Source organism: Myiozetetes cayanensis, unplaced genomic scaffold (genome assembly GCF_022539395.1).
Source record: "Myiozetetes cayanensis isolate MyiCay16 unplaced genomic scaffold, myiCay2020 scf4, whole genome shotgun sequence".
Taxonomy (NCBI): domain Eukaryota; kingdom Metazoa; phylum Chordata; class Aves; order Passeriformes; family Tyrannidae; genus Myiozetetes; species Myiozetetes cayanensis.
This window is the reverse complement of record NW_026087631.1, coordinates 71,570,872-71,589,396: the sequence shown is the minus strand read 5'-3', so window position 1 is coordinate 71,589,396 and position 18,525 is coordinate 71,570,872. Positions and strand designations below refer to the sequence as shown.

The 18,525-nt window shown below is 43.8% G+C and overlaps 1 protein-coding gene across 2 annotated transcripts in view; it reads left to right on the top strand.

The window, feature by feature from the left end:
* The first annotated feature begins 3,460 nt into the window (after positions 1-3,460).
* The window catches only part of DYM (dymeclin), a 206,802-nt gene continuing 191,737 nt past the window's right edge, over positions 3,461-18,525 (top strand). For both annotated transcript variants that reach the window (XM_050329932.1, XM_050329931.1), the window contains exons 1-2: positions 3,461-3,564; positions 16,253-16,430. In XM_050329932.1, the coding sequence (XP_050185889.1) occupies positions 16,291-16,430 (140 nt within the window). In that variant the 5' untranslated portion in view covers positions 3,461-3,564; positions 16,253-16,290. The remainder of the gene's footprint in view (positions 3,565-16,252; positions 16,431-18,525) is intronic.

Sequence of the window (18,525 nt, the reverse complement as noted above, 5' to 3'; positions counted from 1 at the left end):
AGCTGTACTGGAGCTCATTTAATCTGTAAATCTAGGCAGTCAGTTTTTAAAGTGTGCGTAATTAATTATTTTGAGTTATTTGGGATATTATTACACAAGGAAGTGCATCAGACAATAACATGGAAAATAAAGGTTGTAGTAAATTAGACTGCAGGCTGCACTGGGCTTCCAGCTTTGTGTCAGCACTGTAATTTAAACACCAGGCCTACTGAAAAAAACCTGCAAAACCCAAAACAGGCAGATAACGCAAGTGAAACTACAAGTTTGTGCTTTCTGGAATGCTGTTCCAGCACTTCTGTTAACTGCGGCTAAACCCTGAAGTGAGTAATCTACATCACAAAACTTTCCTCAGTGAGGCACTTCACTGGAGGCCCTGGCAGGAGATTTGTGTTACAACTCTTCTGTTCCTTTTCTTTTTCCAAGAATAGGTCAATAATCTGAAAAATCATGTGAAAGCGAAGGAGCTGCCTGAGCCTGGGCAGGAGTGGAGGAGATCATCTGCTGGGATGCAAAAATGTGCACGAAACCACGTTTAAGGAAAAGAAGTAGACAGGAATTAGGGAAATCCTCACATGAGAATAAAATATAGCAAGTGAATTTAAGTGACAAAAAATCCCATTTTTTTTGTTGCTCACTAAAAACAAGATTTAAAGAGGTTTAGGTATCTGAGGATGGCAGGTGGACATCTACCAGAACTTTCTAGACCAAGTAGCAGCTTCATTTACAGTTCAGTTTTGGAAAATTGCAGAGTTGGCATCTTTAGGGACCAAAGTTCTTTCTGTAAGTCTAGTCCTAATACCCTCATCATTAAAATCACCTGGCTTTATTTAAATACTGTTGGGGAAGGATCAATAAATAAATATTTGAAAAACCATCACTTAAATCAACTAATTTCAAGTATTTTTTCTTAATGGGAAGGTCTAAAATGTGACACGGTGCCTTCCACGGGTTAGTTTGCACAGGCAGCTGGATGCCAAGAGGTTAACTGAAATTCATGTTTAGAAAAAACTGCAAGTATAGGCAAAAAAATTCTTAAATAAAATTTTTATGTTGCAGGTTATTTTGACGGGCCTGATTCAGAGAGGAAAGGAAATTCTGGCAGGTTATACGTAACATGAACAGCTGCCAAGGATGTCTAAACTGATAATAGATTCACTGCAAAGTGATCTTTATTGAGATGTGTTCATAGAACGGCAGTTAAATTCTGATGTAATGATATTAACATAATATGCTGTTATCACCCAGATGTAGCAATCATGGCCCATCTGGGATTCTGGGGAGCTGAAGGACTTGCTGCTGAAGTTCAGTCCTCGGGGTCATTCCTTCTTGATCTCTGTACAGTGCAGAACATTATTGCTGAAAAGAACAGTCCTTTCAGAGGCTGCAGGTAAAGGAAATGAAAAAAATTTAATTTACACTTAGGCTAACTAAATCTCCTTCAGTAAGAACTAATTCTGTTTCATTAAACTTCCCAGGACATGAAAGAAGGGATTATCTTCTTTGTGAAGTTTTCTGATTGTTAGAACATGCTCACTGAACCAAATCACATTTTGGTTTTAGCAGACTGCCATTATTTTTTGTGTTCCAGTGAACCTGACTGCAGTAATTTAATTGAAATGGTCTGGGAGGCCACGTTTGCCACAGTGACTCTCTTGCTCTAGGAATGCTTTCAGGTGATAGTGCTGCATTTTTCTCGCACTGTTGTTTTAGAATCACGGACTAGTTTGGGTTGGAAGGGACCTTAATTATCATGTGCCACGGGCAGGGACAGCTTCCACTAGACCAGGTTGCTCCAAGACCCATCCAGCCTGGCCTTGGACACTTCCAGGGGCGGGGCACTGAAACATGAGCTATTCAGAACGTTGTGAGCAGATGTATTTACACACAGACAGACGCAGGGATTCCTGCTCTTGGCGCGGGGGGTTGTTTTACAGCTGCTTTTCCGTGCACGGGGCGTCTCACAGCTGCTCTGCTGATCCTGCACCACCTTGATTGCACCACCTCCCTTCCGATCGAGCACTCTGCGGACGTCAGGGCCAGCCCCATGCCAGGGTTCTTGCGGTAAGGTGGCAATGTTTGCACAGTGGTCACACCCCACCCGTGCTGTTTGCGTGCACGGCCCGGTTACGGGTACGTGTAAGAGCCTGGAGGGATACTGGGAATCACACACCACGTGGAATGAGGGGCTCTGCTCAGGGCTACACTGGGAAGGGCTCCATTTCTAGGGAGCCAGCCACTGGTGGTACAAAAAGCACCTCAGAGAGGGAAGTTACTAGAGGCAGAAACAATGATTTAAAGCAGCATGAGGGCAAGGCTGCCCTCACATCACCCTAAATCATCCTCCCATCCGTCCCACCGGCTCTTAGCCCCAGTTTCCAGAGATACTCTGTGTCCCTCTGACTGAGAAGGTGGGATGCAGAGCAGAGAATCACAGAACGAATCCCAGACTGGCTTGGGTTGGAAGGAACCGTAAAGACCATCTTGTTCCAGACCACCCCTGCCATGGACCACCACTTGACTGACTCAGGAGCTGGACCTGCAGCCTGAACGGGTACAGAAGGGGAGGCAGAGGCTGTGGAATTGCACTGTAGTGCAAGCAAGGACCTTTCCACAGGCAGAAGTGGTCGGTGGGACAAATCCTGCACCCAAATCCCAGGCCAGGCAGGTCTGCTGCTGCTTCTCCCCTGTCCTACCTGCCCAGCAGGTCTCTGCTCACACCTGCATCGTGCTCTGCTTGGAGAATACCAGCCTTGCTCTGCAGAGCATGTCACAGAATCACAGAAAAGTCACGGAATAGAATCCCAAAATGGTTTGGGGTGGAAGGGACCTTAAAGCCCATCTTGTTCCACCCTCTACCATGGGCAGGGACACCTTCCACTAGAACAGGTTGCTCCAAGCCACAACCAACCTGGACTTCAACTCTTCCAGGGATCCAGAGGCAGCCACAGCTTCTCTGGCCAACCTGTGCCAGGGCCTCCCCACCCTCACAGCCAATATCCTAGTAATTCCCAAATTCCCACTATCCCATCCATCCCTGCCCTCTGGCACTGGGAAGCCATTCCCCCTTGTCTTGTCTTTCCATCTCTCGTCCCCAGTCCCTCTCCAGCTCTCCTGGAGCCCCTTTAGGCCCTGCAAGGGGCTCTCAGGTCTCCCTGGAGCCTTCTTTTCTCCAGGGGAACCCCCCAGCTCTCCCAGCCTGGCTCCAGAGCAGAGGGGCTCCAGCCCTGGCAGCATCTCCGTGGCCTCCTCTGGACTCTCTCCAGCAGCTCCATTCCCTGTGCTGTTGTTCCCAGGGCTGGGGCAGCTCTGCAGGGGGGGTCTCACCTGAGGGCTCGGAGGGTTCCCTCAGCTCCCCCCTCACGCTCGGGGGGTTCCGCGCCCGCCCCTCCCGCACTACAACTCCCGTCGTGCCCCGCGGGCGCCCCGGAGCGCGCTCCGCGCACGCGCAGCGGGGCCGCGCCGGCGACGTGGAGGCGGGCGGGGACCGAGAGGGGCCGTGAGGGGACCGAGGGCGGCACCGGCCGAGGGGCCCGGGACTGACCCGGCACCCACCCGGCACCGACGGTAAGCGCGGCCTCCGCGGGTGCACCCGGCGGGCGCCGGCTCCCAGAGGGGGCCCCCGAGATTCCCCCCCCCGGTTGTCACGACGCCGCCGTCCCCCTCGTGGAGCGGGCCCGTGTCGCGACAGAGGGAGGGATGCGCTTGTGTGACTCGGGCACCGGCGCTGCGGAGGGTAACTCGTTGTCCCCGGCCGGGCTGGGGCATCTCCAGGGATCCTTTACGAGAGACCCAGGGATCTCTCACAGGGTCCCCGGGATGTGCCGGTGTCGCTTTATCCACCCCCCGGTTCTCCCTGAGAGGCACCCAGGGATCCCTCCCAGGTCCCCGGGGTGTGCCTGTGTCCCTTAGGGATCCAGGAATCCCTCACAGAGTCCCTGGGATATTCCCGTGTCCCTTAGGGATCCAGAGGATCCAGTGTCCCTGTAATTATGTGCCCCCAGGACCAGAGTGCTGGAGGTTCGCACACGTATTTCTTGTTTTGTGCTCATAGTGACATTTATTATTCATGGTTAGGTGATAAATTGATGTATTTTCCATCCTCTTCCTGAGAATCAGAGGGTTTTCTGGTGCTCTGCAGCATCTCAGGTCTGCTGGGGCTCACTCTGCCACTTTGTTTTCACCGCTTCTGAAAGACAACGTTTGTTGAAAGCGAGGCATAGTTTACTTTAAAACAGAATTTGTGTCTTACCGGGCTTCTTATTACCTTCTAACCCTTCGTGCCAAGCACTGCCTGTTTGCTTTTTTTTTTTTTTTATAAATTTATTCCTTTTAATCTTCTGTGCCGAGCGCAGGGAGTTCGCGGGGCCGTAATCTGATTTCTCCCCTGGCCTGTGCCGAGGGATAACGTGCTGGGCTGCACCTCTGATCGCTGGAGGTATTTGCAGGAGGAACCAGGCTGTTGGTGTTCCCTGCACGGATCACTTCTGGGAGCGCAGGGGAGTGGAAAAGAGGCTCCCGGGTGGTTGGGCCCTGTTTCCCCATGCAGGGTTGTGTAACCCCCACGTTGTGTCAGTTCCCAGCTGAAAACCATTGAAGGCTGCTCCAGCTGGGGCGGTTTGAAAACTCTCCTTGCTCCTTGGATTACCAGGAGCTCGGGAAGGCCTCGTGCTGTCCTTTCTATGGGCTGTGTTGTCTTTCCACGTCGCTGCCGGATCAGCAGAAGCCCGTGGACGGCCCAGGGAATGATGGACCCAGCTCAGCACTCTCACCTGCCTGGAGCATCCCTTAGGTCCTCCTCTTCCAGCCCTGTGCTGGTGTTTTACTGGCACAGCCTCGAATCCCTGATATTTCCTGCTAAATTCATCAGAAAAGTATTTATAGCAAATTGTTGCTAGGCTCGGGTGGCTCTGGTGCTTCCTTCCAGTGCTTTTACCAGATTAATAGGGAGATCCCAAGATCATAGAATCCCAGAATCCCAGAATGGTTTGGGAGGGTAGGGACCTTAAGGATAATCTCATTCCACCCCTGCCATGGGCAGGGACACCTCTCAGGTTGCTCCAAGCCCCGTCCAACCTGGACACTTCCAGGGATCTGGGGGCAGCCACAGCTTCTCTGGGCAAGCTGTGCCAGGGCCTGCCCACCCTCAAATCCAACAATTCCTTCCCAATATCCCATCTAACCTTGCCCACTGACAGTTTTTTAATATACTTTATTTTTTACACCGCTGAGGTGTTTTTAACGTGCTGATGGCTGGCAAAAGTTACTAAAAGCAAGAAATCCTGTGTGGTGGCTGATGAGCTGATGTCAGAGTGGCAGATTAAAGGTAATAAAAGTATTTCTTCAAAGTGTATTCTCTAGATTGGAAAGCCTCTTGCACCTTGTAGTAATCCGACACTCCAGTATAATTTCATTTGCAGTAGATCCTGGAGATAGGTGATGTAAATCATGATGTGTAATATAATATAAAATAATTACACATAAAAAAGAGATTTGTCCTTCCGCACAACATGCCTTTTTGGGCTGTGGATAGATTTCTAGCTGTGAGAAACTTTTAAAGCAGAGACAAACAACCCTGTTGTAAAAAAAAAAGCATAATTCCCAGTTCAGGAAGAGTACAGATGCCAAAATAATTGTATAACCTTTGAGATACAGAAACATATACCAATATTGAAACAACTGCAGACTTTCTAATGAATGTCAGAAGACCTATTTGAAGCTTTAAAGGTGGTTGAATTATATTTTTGAAGCATGACTTTGGCCATTAGGTTGTATTTACGTCTGGGAGGAAATCTTTGTGTGTAACAATAATCTTAACACTCCTTACATAGAGAAGCTACTTAGTTTATTAAATCATGCTGGGTTTTTCCTGATTTGTGTCATATCCGGCCCAGCTGTCCATTTTAATTGTGGTGGAAACTGAATGGATTACTATAAATTGATTTTTAGGTATGTATGTGGAGTATTAAAACAAACAAACAAAGAGGGACAGATTCAAGAAAACATTCTCGTATTGAACAAAATTTCCAGCACTGCAGTCCATCATAGGTTGTCAGGGAATTGGTGTAACCTTGTGTTTTTGAAGACCACTGCTGTATTTGTGGTGTTAAAAGTCTCCTTTGGGCCACCGGTAGAAGATAAAAACAGCAATGTCGGTACTGATGTGCTGTGTATTGTTATGCCAAGTCAGGTCTCTTTATGCATATTCTTGATTAGTCTTTTTTTTTTTTTTTTTAAAAAGTTCCATATCACTTGGATACTCTTGTTAAAAGCTCAATTTTTTGGTCTTGTTTTGTAGTTCCAGCACAGCTGTCCTGCAGGCAGGAGGAGGCTCACCGGTGGGGGCAGACACCACATTTACAGAAATACCAGCCCACTGCAAAGAGCAGAGATACTCTTTTAATTTTCCTTCCTTGAAACTTTTGGAAACTGCGTTATTTACCTGTAACAGTTTTGTAACAGGTGCAGAAAGTTGAGCCTTTTTACACAGAAATTGTCAGGTGTGCTCGACCCAGCCTCCCTCCCTTCTAACTGTGCTTACTAATTGGATTAAAGAAATTACTTCTGCATGCATGTACTCCAGAAAACACTGGCTGGGTTTGAGTGCTGACCTTTCCTTGGTGTGTAGGGATGTCTGAATAAGGATAGAGGTGACTTTTTTTTATAATTGCCCCCACACCACCTCTCCACCCCCTCCGTCATAGGATGTTTTTCTAAAACTGATGCTGTCATTCTACTCTCGGATTCTTCAGGTTGGTGCAGTAATTATTTCATGAAACTGCTGTGTAGGAATTACGTCAGAAAGATGATCTTCGTAGTTTTTGTAGCTCTAAATTTTGTTAGCGCCTGGTAAAGTTCAGAGGCTTTTATATTTGGCCACAAGTATCATATTATATTGTAGGCGTGCAACTGCCAGCATTAAAAATTAACAAAACTGAGGAATCCCTAAAAGATCTTGTGCATTTTTGTGTCCATGAACTAGGGATATGTTTTGTTGCACGTGTGGGAATTGGACAGAGAAGTCCCCAGGTGCTATAACTGCTTGTTTGCTTGTAAAAGTTAAATGGCAGCTCTCTGAACTCTCGTAACAGAAAAGTGTTTGTGGGATTCAAAAAAGCTCCTTTATGAGATTTAACATGTACCCACTGTCCTGCCCCTGACAAAACGTGGTGACTGAGGGGGAGAGAGGACAAAAAGCTCAGCATAAATTAGCTGTGTCACCTAATGATTGTGTGCTAATGGAAAGGCCAATACTTGATGGGTGGGAATTTGGGGGTTTAGGTCTTCCAGGCAGGATTATTGTTTGTCACAAGCATACATTTGCTTTATTGGTGTTCAGTGCCGTCACGTAACATTTTCGTGTGTTTTAGAGTGATGTGTATCACAAATTTTTGTTATGAGGCAGGGTTGGAATGATGTTTCTGTGTCAGGCTTCTTTGGATCTCGTATAACTTTAGAGAGAAGTGATTTGGGCAAGGCTGGGTGGGTTTTTTTTTGCCTATGATTCAGTAGTTCCAGTTCAGGATGAGGCTGTCAAGGTGACCAGTGAAGGTGGCCAGTGAAGGTGACTAATAGTTCATTTGAAGTAAGCTTTTTTGAGATTATTAAACAGGCATCTCCTTATCAAAATTAGTAGATTTGATGATCAAACATTAGCGGTTTGGATCACCAGTAACCTGGTGTTTAGTGATTGTATGTTACTGTAAAGAATGAATGAAAATGTGTAAAGCTTCTGTGATGGCACTGAGAGAGTAGGCCAGCTGTACAGCTCAGTCTCGTGTACAGAATTCAGGTTTTCATTTTTCTGCCACCTCCTTTCAGAACACTTCGTTACAACACGACAAACCGCGTAGGGTGAGCTGTCACAGACAGAGGTGATTTATAGCATCTCTCGCGGAGCAGTTTGGGCAACCACCACGGCATCCGGGCTCGCTCACATCCGATTCCTTCTGCTTGAAATGCTCTGCCTCACCGTGAAGGTCTTGAAAAATCCCTTCCTTCGTTTGTGAGCAGAGCAACTGTCCCGTAGGTGGGATGTGAAGGAAGCAGATTGTGCTCTTCAGAATCAGGCTTTTATTGACGACTGACTCCCACAAAAACGCTGTGGAAAAGGAACTGGAGCAGAAAACACAACATCATGACTCGTTTTTTCAGCTGTGTGCCCTCCCTGTGAGGGGCCTTCTCTGCCTGCAGTAAATCTATCAAGATAAATCACTTCTGCTACGTGCAAGACTCCTCAGGCTTCGGTGGAAGCCAGAAGGACCACACTACTGTCACTGCAGTGCTGCTTTATTCAGGCTCTTGCTGCGGAAGAGGAAGGCACTAGAATGGTCCAGGAGGACCAAAAGGGATGCTGTTCTTGTTCATCCAGCAGAATAAACAGTGGACAAGTCAGATAATTTATGTTGGGAGCTGCCTAAAGACCTGAAGATGGAGGTTTTTTATTTTCCTTGTACTTAAGGGTTACGGGGACCACTCCATAATTCTTTGGCATTTCTTACTGCTGTCCAAAAGTGCATCTGTCCTAAGGTGTTGAGCTTTCAGGAAGGTACTTTGGTACCTGGTGGATGGTTAGTGTGCTGTGCTGCTGCAAAGGTGAGTTGAAGGGTTGCAGGTACAGACTTTCACAACCCCAGGCAGTTGCTGTCAAAGTTGGTAGTGTGTGAAAAATTCCAGATAGAGGAGAAATAGAGAATTATCTAGAGAACCAAGAAGGAAGGTGTTGGCCCCCAAGTTGCAAAGATAGACCCTCTCATGGTCATGTTGTATTTTTCACAAAAGCAGCTTGCCTGTCTGCTACTTATCACAAAACTTTTTTATTTCTTTTTTCTTTTCCCTTTTTTTTTTTTAAGGTTTTTTTTGGGGTCCTTGTATGTGTCTCAACAGCTGCACTGTGAAAAAGTGGAGGGGATGGATAAAGGGAAATGGAGAAAGGAATTGTTGCCAAATATGCTGCAGAAAAGAGGAGGAAAATGACACATCGGTGAAAAGTAAAGTGAGCAGAAACAGTCTTTCCTGCGTCAGTCATTAACTTAAAAACAGTAGGAAACTTTTTTAATTGGTCATGAAGAGCACATTTATTCCATTCTGAAATCTCCCAGGTAGTTTGGTTGTAAGTGACTGGGATGTCAGAGGAGGTGAATTCCTAACACTGGTTTGATTGCATTTGATGATTACCAGGCACTGAGTTATAGCCGAAATATTTTGACTTTTTAGCATGCTTTAAAAACAAAGAATATTTCAGTGCTCTTCTCTCATTTAAAATGGCAAAAAATCCTAAAGTCTAAGGGTTTTAAAGACTTTTTTTTTCCCTAAAGATTCCTTTTACAGACATGAATTGTTATTGCTGTTTATTTCCACATCATTAGTTTTGTTTAGCAAAGTGTTACCGATTTAGTTGGTAAAACCAAAATTCTTAAACTTTTTTGCCACTTGTTTTGTGAAAACTAGTGAATGATTCCTTGGTATGAATGAAATATTTGCATAACTACCTTTTATCTTTGCAGAAAGATAACATTTCTTCCCCACCCCGCTCCAGCCTTGATAACATCACCAAAACTTCTCCAAAACAATTGCCCAAGCAGTGCAGGTGCATAAATACTTAATATGCCTGGGTAGCTGCAAAACTGTCCTTATTGATGGAAGTTTGTCACCCAGTTTGTCAGACATATATTAGGAGCTTTGGAGAGCCAACATAACTGTGATTTGAATTACAGGGTCTGCTTACTGTTGCCTTCTTTCCTGGAACGGAGCAGAAGGCAACTACAGGCATTATGTAGGTAAGAGGAACTGTAGGTCGGCTCCTGACATCAAATCTCTTTGGTATTACAATGTCAGTGCTCATTCCATACAATCCCAGAATGGTTTGGGTTTGAAGGGACCTTAAAGCTCATCCCATTCAACCCCCTGCCATGGGCAAGGACACCTTCTGTTAGACCAGGTTGCTCCAAGCCCTGTCCAACCTGGCCTTGGACACTTCCAGGGATCCAAGGGCAGCCACAGCTTCTCTGGGCAACCTGTGCCAGGGCCTGCCCACCCTCACAAACAGCAATTCCTTCCCAATATCCCAACTAACCCTGCCCTCAGGCAGTGGGAAGCCACTCCCCCTTGCCCTGTCATAGCAGTTAAGATCTGTGAGCCCTGTTCTGGTTCCTTTGGGTAGGTGTGGTACCCAATCCCAATTTCTCTAGGAAAATTGCCCTGTCTAGAGCCTGCAGGTATTCTGTCAGCAGTTAATCCATACAAAGATTCTGATCCTAAGGTACAGGTGACATTGTTTCTTTATGCCTGTTGTTTTATTTGATATGTTTTTTTTTTGGGCCCTGGAGTGCTCTGTGGCTGTTTACTGATGGGCAGATAAGACCTCTTAGGTCATGATGATTTTGCAGTTGTTGGGATGTGATGAAATGTGGGACAGGTTTAGTGAAGCCAAGGTGCAGAGGCGTGAGTATTTAAGCAGTACATGCAAGATCGGTCCAGGTCATCTGGGACTTAATTTGATCTCCTGTCTTTGGTTTGACTACTCCCCTACCTGCCTTTCATCCTAGAGATGTTTTGAGATATTTTGCATGTTGCAGGGAAAACAGGGATGTTTTAATGGGAATAAAATCCTGTATTAGGGAATAAGCTAGGACAGAACATTGAGACTGACAGAAGTAGGTTAGTGAGTTGAAAAAGCTGGTTTGTTGGGAGCAGGAAGTTGAGTATCTTTATAAAGATGGCAAAATAAGCAGGGCTTCCACATTAAACAAATATGCACAGACTTCCAGACTGTGCAGCTGCTTTAGACAATTCACTCTGATCCTGCAGAGGAATATACATCTGCAAGGTGTAACTTTGGGTTTTTTGGACTGTTCTTTATCTGTGGGTGCATTGTTGGCAAGTTGTGTATGATACTTAGTCCATAAAGCATTTGATCCTTGGGTATAAATATCCTTCCCTGTGAGAGTGGGGAGGCCCTGGCACAGGTTGCCCAGAGAAGCTGTGGCTGCCCCTGGGTCCCTGGAAGTGTCCAAGGCCAGGTTGGATGGGGCTTGGAGCAACCTGGGATAGTGGGAGGTGTCCCTGCCCATGGCAGGGATGGAATGGGATGAACTTTAAGGTCCCTTCCCAGCCAAACCAGTCTGTTTCCAGTGAAAGATTATTGTAATATAGATGAGTAGTCAGAATTCAAATATGCTGTGTGGACAGTAAAATTAAAATATTGGGGCTGAATAATGCATACTGTTAATATAACTTCTGTGTCTTCTGCTGCAAGGAGAATCATATATAATGCAGTAGTCCCATAACTCTGTGGGAAGCTAGGAAAAACCCCACAACAATATATATCATCTGTGTTATTCTGCAAACTCAGCCAGACATTCGTGGCAAGGAGAGTTTTGGAAGGGAGAGCTGGCTGTACTGGACCCATTAGCAAAATGTCAACATCGGCAGTTAGATTGCGAGACCAGCAGAAGATTTAATCCTGAAAGGAACTGTAATTTCTTGTCTAAAATTATTTAAATAGAAAGTTTAGAGGGCGTGACAAGCTTTTTTCCAAGTTCAGTAGTACACATCTGTGCCTTCAGTTACACTTATGAGCACAGACACAGCAGGTATCTGTTGCTGAATTGCTTTTAACTTTCAGAGGAAAAAATTTATTCTTGTAAATATTGTTAATAATTAATACTAAAATCTTTTAGAAGAAACAGTGAACTCGGGATTTATATCTGCCCTTAGCAATTTGAGGTTGGAATGAGTCCTGATGTGCAAAACAAACTCCCTTGTGTTGCTCTGGAGCATCTGCTGCTGCATTGTGGAGCCAAGTTCTGGGACTAAACAGATGTTGGGTATAATAGAGCATGACACTTGCAGACCAGGCTGTGATTCTCTGGGGGTGTAATAACACTGAGTTAAACTAAATGAGTTGCTAAGAAGTTGTGTCTGTATTTATTTTCTTTTCCTTCCCGCCCTCCCCCTTTTTTTTTTTTAAGCAAATAATTAGATTTGCTTTTCAAGGGTAGATTTAACTTTTCTAAATTTTAATGAACTATGCATTTATTTAGTGCATTTCAAGGGAAAAATATTAGATTTCATTGGTAATTTATTGCTGGGGTAAGGACTGACTTTTCTGGAGTGAAAGAGGGTTTGCTGTGATTTGGTGTTTCTTGGGCGCTGTTCAACCTTGTTTTTTGCAGTGACTTTGGAATCCCCTGCAGCAGCCCTTCTATGCAGCGGGGGCTGTTGTGAAAGTCAAGTCAAAGTAGGAAAGATCATGGATAAATAAATTTTAAATACTATTTAAAGCACACTGTTGTAATTGTGTTCCAAATACTGACCAACCTTTTATGTTGTATAAAGACTGTATAAGGCAGTTGAACCTCTACTGCCTTAACCAGCATTCAGGCACAGCAATAGGGCCTCTTAGTCAAGAGCAATGTCCACATTTAAGTGGCTGTGTGTTATATCTGAGTGGTCTTTTCAGCCAAAGGCAGCTGTTTCTGAAAGAAACATTTAATATTGTGTTTGAGAATTATTTAAGGTGGTGACTGGCATTTAATTTAATATTGCATAGTAACATCTGTCTTGGAAATGTATTTGGGATCATGGCTAGCATGTGAGCAGCTAAGTTAAAGCTTTGGGGTTAATCTGTTACTGTTGTTAAAATGCCTGGAAATGGAAATGTTGATAATGTTTATTCTAATTGTAATTATTTTTGGAGATTTTTGCTGTAGGATATTCATGAACTCTGAAGGAGGGACTTGTTCCCTGGGTCACCTGATGGCTGGAGGTCCTCAGAAATGTCGTGCTGATTTAAAGCAGGGCCTGTGGCTGTTCAAGTTGTAGGAGCTGAAGGTGTTCAGGCTGCATGAAAAAATCCTTGCAGAGCACCTCAGCAAGCTTTGAGGTGCCATGAGGTCCTGGTGGAAGGAGTTAGGAAGGAGCCTGTTGTATGTTGTCTGTAAGTGTGGTCATCTACACTAAGTATCAGTAGAACTTCGGAGCAGTGTAGTGAATATAATGTTCTTAGAAGATGAAAAAAAAACCTCCTGGGATACAACAAAGAGAGAAAAAGCCACATGTTTGATTGCTCCAAGATTCGTTGGCTCCCAAATGAGTGGAAGGCAAAGCTTGCCAAGTCCACTTATCTACAAACTATCAATCGTGTTCTTTTGACAGATCTCAATGGCTTGGTATTTATTTCATTTAGAGGAGAAAATAATCAGCCAGTGCTTTATTTTTCTGTCACTTGGAGGCAGGACTGTGGAGTCAAACACGTTCTCTGCAGTTTGGAAGGAGCCAGCTGGGCATCAGGACCGGGGAGCTCATGAGGAATTCCAACCAGCAGCTCCTGGTGTTGCTCGAGGGTGTGGCTGTGGCCAAGCAACTGGGCATGCTCTTGGGCACTGCGATTTGACACTGACTCTGAAAAAAAAAACCCACGGCAAATATTTTGCTAAGACTTGCAGTTAAAGCACTATTTGTTTTGTATTTGCGTTAATGGAATTTAACCTGCTGGGGTACTGTTGGAAATCTGGAAAGCGTGCAGACTCCTTTTCAAGAATTAGCTTGCAACCTGTTCCCATTGCTCTCATATTTCTGGGAAAGTGGGTTAAATGAGGGGCTTTTGGGAGCTGCAGCAAGCTGTGAGAGTAGCCTGGGAAACAAAGAATATGGTTACTCATCTTAGGAGAACAGGCTAAGGATTTTGGACACTGTCAGTGCTCTGGCGTGGGGAACTCAAGAGTTCCAGGTTAAGGTGGAGGGATTTGAAGGCAGGGCTCCAGCTGCCTCTTGGTTCTCTTCTCCCTTAGGTGTTCCTCTTGGAGCAAGTGAACTGGAAAACATGAGCAGACAGTGGAAATGTGAAGCAGACACAGACTAGACTTGTCTTTTCTCCAAGAATTAACGGTTTAAATGTAGGGCCTCTAAGTCATTTAAAGGTGCAGGAAAAGGACCTGAGTCAAAATACAGGTCTAGGGCCAACAGCCTCATTTTTGGCTTCTGCAGTAGTTGAACATAATGGAAATGTGTTCAGGTTGGACAAGGCTTGGAGCAGCCTGGGATAGTGGAAGGTGTCCCTACCCTCGGCAGGGCATGGAACAAGATGAGCTTTAATGTCCCCTCCAACCCAAACCGTCCTGTGATTCCATAAAACGAGGGGATGCAGACCTGAGATGCCCATGTACAAGCTCAACCTCGATTCTTTTACAAAGTGATGATCCAGTATTCTCAGATATTACACAAATTGGTTTCTCTTCTACTTTATTCTATAGACTTAGTATTCATTGACATTGTTTCAAAGGTAGAGTACACTGATTCTGGAGATTATTTTCTTTGAGGCAGCAAAATTTGTGTTCAGGTTAAGATGCACTCATTCTGTTCTGTGAGTAAGCATTCAACCAAAGTTCTGGAAATCCTCTTAGACTAATTACATTTTATAGTCCTTTAATGCTTTTCCATAGAATTCCCTGGCACAAAGTCCCATTTTCACTCCTAGGCTACTTTATATTTCTCCTCCTGCAGGTAGCCCCTGTGACAAAAACAGCTTTTTTAAAGTGCTGTAGACAGTGTCTTCAGAGCTTTTTGCTGAGGGAGGTGTGTGTAAGGTTGTAAGGTTATTGCCTCTCCCGTTTGGTTGGGTCTGAAGGGAGGTGGTGGAAGCCAACTGTCTCATAAAAACAAGAGTTCCCTGGGTGCATTTTGGCAGAGTTACGGTGGTGGAGTTGTTAAAGAAGAGATACTGAGTCATTGTAGAGGTTTCATCTTTCGATATCCTGTCTTCTAGAGCAGCTGATAGTGACAGTGCTGGAATGGAGGGAAGGAGTGTGGAGTGGTGTATTTCCAGCCAATAGAGTCCCCTACAAATAAAATTTAGAAAATAATAAACAATGTCCTCATTCTCGTAGTATTTCACCTTTTATTGCTAATCTTATATTCTGCTCTCTGTACTGGCACTTTGTTGTTTCTGAGATATTTGGGTACTCTGTGTTTGCTCTAAATCTTGGAGGTAAGTTCTTCAGAGACCTCCATGATGGCTGCAAACATTGCAGCTTTTCCTTGCATGTCTTTGTTTGTTCTTAGTAAGCTTTCCTCATATTTATGCAGTTCTTTATTGATAATAACTTCTGCTAAAATTGTCTTTTCTGAAAGTAATTGCTGCTGCAAAGTTGGTGAGTTCTGAGAGGATTAATACTGGAGTGATTCATGAAACAGATCCTGTATCTTTGTATCTTTGTCAAGGGAAGAGTCACTGCTGGGTGGTAGATTGAATCTTCTAAGGTAGCTGTCCCTGTTCTTGTGTCTTATGCCAGCTCAGGAGTGAGTGTTTGGCTTGCACGGTAATATGTTGCACAGCACTTTTATCTCGGTGGGAATGCTCCTTTCTTTTCATATAAACTCCTAAAGCTATCAGTCACAGTTATTTCTTCCCAAACGACGGAAGATTATTGAATCTGATATCCTGGAAAGACGTAAGATGCTTGGAATCATCCCTGGCACATAGTTGATAGCATCGTGGTGGGGTTTTTTTCTTTAATTGGGTTGTTTGTAAAGATGAGAAGCAGCGATAAGCAGCACGAAGAACTGAAAACTCATTCTTTGCGCAGATCAAGTACAACAAAACTAATAATGAAAAGAGGGTTTGGAGTGCCAGCTTCTGCACTGTTCCTTCAAAAAGCAGCTGGATTTCTGATATTTTTATTTTTTAGCTTTTCCCCCTTGAAGTAGTTGCCCAGGAACAACCACCATTTTACAGAGACGGTCAGTAGAACATTTCCTTGCTGGATAGCAGCACAACAAGAGCTGTGCTTTCTCTGGCAAGGCAGGAGCTTTCAAGGTGTAGATCATTGGTGGCACGCTGCATCTTGACAGAAGCAGCCATTTTTTACCTGTGCATATTCAGTTTGAAAATGTATTTCTGAATTGCTTGTCAACCTGACACCGCTGTTAAAACTGTGAATTCTTTACAGTTTCCCCCACTGGTAGCAACCTTAGTACTGATAAAACTGTGCTGAGTGTGATTTATTAAAATCCAAGTGAGATGGTGCCTGAAATATATAGCTCAGAAACTTCTAACTTCCTTGGATAAAGATGTTTTTGTCCTAAGTGTTTGAAAGAAAGTCTTTCTAACGTCTTCCTATGCACCTCATTTCTACATCTCAGTGATTTTTCAAGGGAGTGAAATGAAGCTTTAGTGCTTTCTAATTTAGGATCCATATATTCCTTATTTGTACAAAAGACTTACGTTTCTCTCTTCTTTTTTATTTCCTTAAAGAAATGAACGTTTAGAAAGAGATTTTCCAAATAAAGAAGATGGGAGCGAATAGCAGCAGCATCAGTGAGCTTCCAGAAAACGAGTACTTAAAAAAATTGTCAGGAGCAGAGCCCATCTCCGAGAATGACCCCTTCTGGAATCAGCTGCTGTCTTTTAGCTTCACCACTCCAACAAACAGGTAAGAGGGTGCTGAAGAACTAAACTTAGGTAATGTATTTATAGAAGTGACAAGTCCAAAAGCAAACGAGTTGTTTATTTTTGTTATTATATATTTTATATCTATATAAAATACAGATATAAAATATTATAATTATTATATAATTATAATGAGTTCTATATTGTGTTAGTTATTCCTGTTTTAAGTAGCATAGGAATAAACACCTGTGTAAAATAGGCTGTCACTCCTAAGTTTGGAAGCGTTTTCCACCACCTTTTCCATTCCTGTGTGTTTCTTCTTCCTGATGTCTGTAATTGCTAGTCATTCTCCTGGGAAAGATCTGAAATAGGGTCTGTAGTGTTGGGGGGAAATTTTTTTCTTTTCCTTGTTGTTTTAGGAAGCTTTCTTCTTCTTTGGTATAGCCTCTGGGGTGACTGGACTTGCTGAATATTCCAGTTCTTGATGTTTCCTCTCAACTTACAGTGAATTTTATGTCTTCCATGATTTAATTGTAGGTTAGCTGTTGAGTTTCTTAGTCTGTATGGCTTTTTTTCACCTTCTTTTGCATTTTAAGAAGAAGTTTGGCATGTTGTGCTCATACAGATATTTTCTAAATATCTAAAATTCAAGCTTTGAACATCTTTTCACTCCAGCAAGTGGCATGGATATAAATAGAATTAGTATTTCTGAGAGGATCCATAGCACACCTCCAGAAACAGAGAATGTAAGTCCTTGTAACTTCTGTTAACGCAACTCCATTGCTAAATTCCTTGGCCTTTGTGTTGATTATCATTCTTACAAGAACAATCTGATACTACTTAAGACCTTTAAGTGTTACTTAAACTGCTTTTACTGGTTTCAACAGTGCCCTGATGCTTTTCTGTGAATAAGTGAAAGTTCAGACAGCTGGAGTGGAAAATGGGTTAAGGTAAATAACTGTGAGGCATTTACTAGGTGCTGTTTTTGTGAAGAGTGAGGAGGAAGAAGTGTTTTGGCTTCTGTCAGGAGAGAATAGCCAGAGGTTAGGAGCAAGGTGCAGTGCTGTGGAGGGCTGTAAAGCTTGTGAAGGGTGTTTTGTATTTGGGAGTGTGTGAGGGAACAATTGTTTTTCCTCTAAGATCCCCGAAGACACAAGAATTATTTGCAGCCTACCCACGACTAAGAAGATGTACAATATTCCAAGTTATATAATACTCTATTGTTTGGGTTTTTTTAGGGGGAAATAGTTATGTATAAAACCCCAGCAATTTCTTTGAGTGGTTCATACACTTTTTCTTTCCTCTGTAGAAGTTAAAGAGTTTTTCATACTTGGCTTTGCTGTTCACAGAATCAGATCCAGCGCAGAGTAAATTTGCTAAAAAAAAAACAAAACAACACCCAACTCCACAAAGCAAAAACCTAACTAAACAAAAAAAACTGCCCAAGCAGTAAACATAATTAAAAAAACCAACCAACCGACAACAACAACAACAAAATGATCCAAATGCAGGTTGAAAGCTTTAATTAGCTGAACACCAGATGGTGCTCTTGCCTGGCAGCTGGAGGAGAAATATTTTTAGAGGCATGTTTTTTTTTTTTCTGCAGCTTAATAATTGGAGGGAAGCTAAGAAATTTCCCATTAACCTGCACATCTATCTGAGAGAAGCATTTGACAAGTGATTTTGGGCGATGTTGGCACCCTCAGCCGTTGTCTGTATCAGATAACCTTGCCCGCAGGAAGGGAACAATAGAGGTCAATGTTCATCTCTGAGACTGGAAGCTTGCAAATTGTCAGGTTAACTCCGTTTTTAATGAGGCCTGAGCGTAGGTCATACCTTTGTCAGGAGCCAGGTGCTGGTTTGTGACTTGTGGAAAGGAGCCAGTTGAACGGGAGGGAGTTTAAAGTTTTCTCCTCTTTATAAAGTAACTTTTTCCATTGCAAAATTAGTGACTGTTTGCAAGTGTTATTGGGAGCCGTGTAAGTGTTGTGGGTTGTTTTTGTGGAGGTAATTGGTGATATTCTAGAGTAAAGGATCCTCAAGTTTTTGCAAAGATGGGAGTAATATGATCCCCAGGGAGAAGAGGGTTGTCTTTTCTGGATGCTGCTTTGGACATAATTCCATTCTACAATCAGCAG